General features: G+C 30.3%; 1 protein-coding gene across 1 annotated transcript in view; it reads right to left on the bottom strand.

The window, feature by feature from the left end:
* LOC108782428 (odorant receptor 46a-like) overlaps window positions 1-2,875 on the bottom strand; it is a 37,301-nt gene extending 34,426 nt beyond the window's left edge. Inside the window, exon 1 of the mRNA XM_018550707.1 lies at window positions 2,511-2,875. Within this exon, the coding sequence (XP_018406209.1) occupies window positions 2,511-2,875 (365 nt within the window). The remainder of the gene's footprint in view (window positions 1-2,510) is intronic.
* Between the last annotated feature and the right edge of the window lie 1,692 nt (window positions 2,876-4,567).

Here is a 4,567-nt window from a genome sequence, read left to right as displayed (position 1 = left end):
GATGCTATAGGCATCAAAAAGTGGTTAAATTGATTCTCAATTTAACTAAAGTGATATTACTGCGGTAGTGAATATGTATGCGTCAATGCTGAAAATCCATCAGCGTCGCGGGGGGACTACATACGCAGTATATAAATTTCACACAATATAGTAAACATTAACATCTTGTTTTCAAGACTCGATTAGGCTTTACACATTACACTTTCCTCGATTTTTAAATCATACGAGTCAATTATTATTATCTTTCATTAAATAAATTAATAGAATTATGTTGCTCTTATTTTGAATAATTCTCTCTTAATAAAATTTATGCACGTATTTATTACTTGCTTTTTTACATTAATATATTGTTATATAGAATAAATAATGTAAATAAAAAATGTATATAATCACTTACCAAGTTCAAACTATTCTTTTATATCATCTATAAAATATATTATTATCTATCAAATATTTATATTATTATCTATCAAACTATTCTTTATATTAAAGTTCGAACTATTCTTTATAATTTATATTATTCTATTTATCACGGTTAAATACGGAAGTGTCTCGGTGCTAAAATGGCGTGAGACATAATAATAACCTCAAATCATATCATCATATGGTTCTTATAGGTTGCGTAGGCATAAATAGGGCTTCTCTGCGCATGCGTCGGGTGAAATTCGCCGCAGTCTCGAGTGCGGCGAAAAGTTGTAGCTGGGTGTTTTTCTAAACCCATTCTAAACGATCTGGGTGAAACGTCTGGACGAAACATCCGGTCAAATCGAACGCTTTTAGATAACAAGTTGTCGTCCGGGCGTTTATTCTGAACGCACCCCAGTATTACCATTTTAGATTTCTTAAAAACGTCTATTTTAGGATACAATGGACTAAAACTGGACTAAATTAATATATTTTGTTTAGACCACAATCCAGGTAAATTTGCATGCTGGAAGCAAAAAATTCTGAACTCTTATCACTGCAAACAGCAAATTATTGTTGCTTGACGCTTGCCGCTTGTTCTGTGCAGTTTGAATTAAGCTTTAATTTGTTAAATTTTCGCATTACCGGAGATAACAAAAGTAAAACTCCTCGTGTGATCTTAAAAAAATTTTCAATTGGCAAGTCAGCGAAAGCACACGTCGCGAGCAGACTTAAATAACTTTTTACATGAGATAAACATTTTTTAAATGTTTAAATGTAAACATACTTTATACATTGAGTAATGTACGTTTTTAAAACATTTGTACTAAGTCCATAAACATTTGGACCAGATTGAAAATCTGGATGTTCAATGGATGTTCTGTGCTGTCTGGGTATGTTGTTCGTAAAGTAGCACTTGAGGTATTGCCTACTTTTTGCATTTGCTCAAGAAAAATGCCACAGAAGCTTAAGAAATGATTTACTACGCTTTAAGCGAAAGCTCTGTATCGCTCTGTATAGCTCGAGCTGTACAGATCTGTATATAGTACATATAAAAAGTAGTTCCAAAAATTCGTGATGGCAATTTCAATTTTTTTCATCATAGAAATTATCAACTCAAAACAACCACCTTTTTTCCGAAGTGGAATCCGACAGTTGCCTAGCGAAAACGTATGGAAAATGAAAAGGATTACTTTGATAAGGTTAATATTCGTTCTTTTATAATTTATATCAAAACGACCGAGAATTAAGTTGTAGATCTAATAATTACTGTATATTATATTTATTTATTTTGTACACGTATTACACGAATTATTACTATTAATTTAAAATGATTGATGATAATATTGGAATAGGAAACTTCTTCAACTAATAGTTTATTAATTAGACAGAATAGAAAAATACTATATTTTTATGTAAGAATATAAATATGTTCTAAAATATATGATCAACAAAACGTAGTAATAGGTAAAGAATTTATAGTGTGTTATAAAAATAACTAGTACTAATAAAATCTAGACAAGGTAAAAGTAATACGTGTTAAATGGTATTAAGCGCGTAAAAATGGTAATTTTTGTATATATATTTTAAACAAATGAATTGAAGATTTGAAGGACTCTTTTATATAATAATAATTAACACGTTAAATAGGGCGAATAAGAGTCAAATTACAATTTAAAATCTAAATCTGATAATTTATTCTAATATTATATATTGCGAAGAATATCACGTAATGTTTGGCGTTTCGTCCCGGCTTCCACTACTGGACTCATCAGTAAGGTATTGTAGTGGGAGCCTACTTTATACACCTTGGTAAGTTATTAAATCGAGATTCTATATAAAGAGATATACGCGTGTCTTAGCACTTGCGAGAATTTGCGAATATCGGTAGACCTCTGATGGCGAGTCGACGTAGTGATATTCTTCGCAATATTTCTCCAAAGTAGGAAATAACGTTCTATTAATATATATATAATCTGATTTTATAAATGTCCCCTCTCCCTAATTTTTGCGTGCCGAAAGGATTTCGGTCTTGCAACGCAACTCTACATATTTTAAGTAATATTAATATTTTAATATTGTGAGAGACATTTATATGAACTCACCTGATAAATTTATTAAATTTTGTTTGTATTGCTATTTCATCTCCGTCTTGAGGTTTGTATGGTGCTTTCAACAATACTTGCACTAAGTTAGTGATGATCGCATTTCGACGTACCACAACGACAGTCGCTTTACAACAAACAGCAACAATACTCAAAAACATTAGAGTATTAGTAGCAAAATCATCGACATTATTGACAACGAAAATTATATCCATAAATTGAGTTAACATCAAAAAGTATTCCGAAGATATTATAATAAAGGTAAATATATTATACAGTAGCTTGGCACCATTTGATGACCAGTCAACAGGTCGCCATATACCGCCAAGAGTGTACATAAAAAAATTTAGAGCAAGCATTTGCATATTTGAATCGCTTCTTTTCCAAACAATTTATCAAATGTTGTGCAAAAGTAGTTTCTTTCTACATGTAAAGCATCTAAAAAAGTGGTTTTGAAAATTATCTTTTTTGAAATATATTAATTAAATCCTATTATAGTATGTATTATACTTATGTTTAAGAAAGATTGAATTTATGTTATAATTTAGCAGATAGTATAATATATTATAAACTGTAAAATTATAATTTTAGTAAATTCTACAAATTAATATTTAAATCATACATTAAATATCAAATGCGACTGCAATAAATTTCAATCCATTTGCAATAAATTTTATTTAACTTACAAGTTGTGTACAATGATATCGCAGATTACGAATTGAATGACTTTATTTAGTTGGAATATAGTTCATAATTTGTGTGAATATAACTATAAAAGCATAAATATTTATAAATATTTATTGTGTACCTCTTTCAGGAAATTTTATTCCTCAGAATTTTAGCTAGTATTAATGAGAGGATTAACAAATACTAACTGATGTAATATGTTATTTCATTATTATATGATTAAATTTCATTTAAATGTAACCGAGCACATCTCCCGATAGACTACGCATGATATAGATTTGCATTCTTTAACGTCTTGACAACCATCAATTACAGTCATTAAATAATCGACATGTAGTCATTTAATTATTTATTATGGGCCGTATGTTCCTTTCCATCTTCATGAATAATGTAGTAACTGTAATTATAAAAGTTTTTCTATTTCTAATCATTGAGGGATGTCCTCCTTCACGATCATGCACATTGTTTCCTGTTGAATAAAATATTTGTATATTTTCATGTTCATCGGAAGTACAAAGAATATCATATTTTTTGTAAAGCCTCCTACTTTATTACACAAAAATGTAAAACTCATGGCGATAGTGCAGTTTTACAAGTGTGTTTACAAATGAAATTCATAAAGGGTATTGATATTTATATTTTAATATACATATTTAAATTTTATTCGTATTAAGTACAACTATTAATTAAAGTAATTATAGTTTAAGGATAATGGTTAGAGCCATCCCCAATAACATTGACCTTGACTTATATCGTCAAGATCATGATCCTGAGAGATATTAGGGAAATTTTAACCTTCGAAAGTTAATTGTTAAAACATTATGAACAAAAAAGTTTAAGAAATAACGTCTCATTTGTATTATATGAGCCAAGGATCATGACTTCAAAATTGATTGTACTGTTGCACGTTGGTTTTGACTTTTCATGCGAACCGACTCTCACCCCACCTTCCACTGCTTCAGGGCGTACGACTTCGGGTGCAATCCACTAGACGCTTCAAACGTTTCGAAGTGCTTCAGATGTGATCCACTAGACCCTTCGAAGCGTTTTTATAGCAGATACGACGTCATGTATGACGTCATAGATTTTCGCTTCCAGCGTGCTGCAAATGCTTCTGCCGAAGAGGTAGTACGGCTGAAACGATATTTTGAATACACAAAAGCGCGGGAAATAATCAGAAATATCATAATTAACAATAACCTATGTGTTTCGTGATCTCGTTTGGTTTTAACATTTTATATTGAAATTAAAAATAATGCCGATTATACAATTAATAGATGTTGATACCGGAGATATTCATGCTTTAGAACTTTCCGAGGAAGATGCAAGAAAGGCTAATGAAGGTAAGAATGTATATAATATAACCACGT

Source organism: Cyphomyrmex costatus, unplaced genomic scaffold (assembly GCF_001594065.2).
Source record: "Cyphomyrmex costatus isolate MS0001 unplaced genomic scaffold, Ccosl1.0 scaffold127, whole genome shotgun sequence".
Taxonomy (NCBI): Eukaryota; Metazoa; Arthropoda; class Insecta; order Hymenoptera; family Formicidae; genus Cyphomyrmex; species Cyphomyrmex costatus.
The sequence above is the reverse complement of the archived record's forward strand: the minus strand, read 5'-3'. Positions and strand labels throughout refer to the sequence as shown.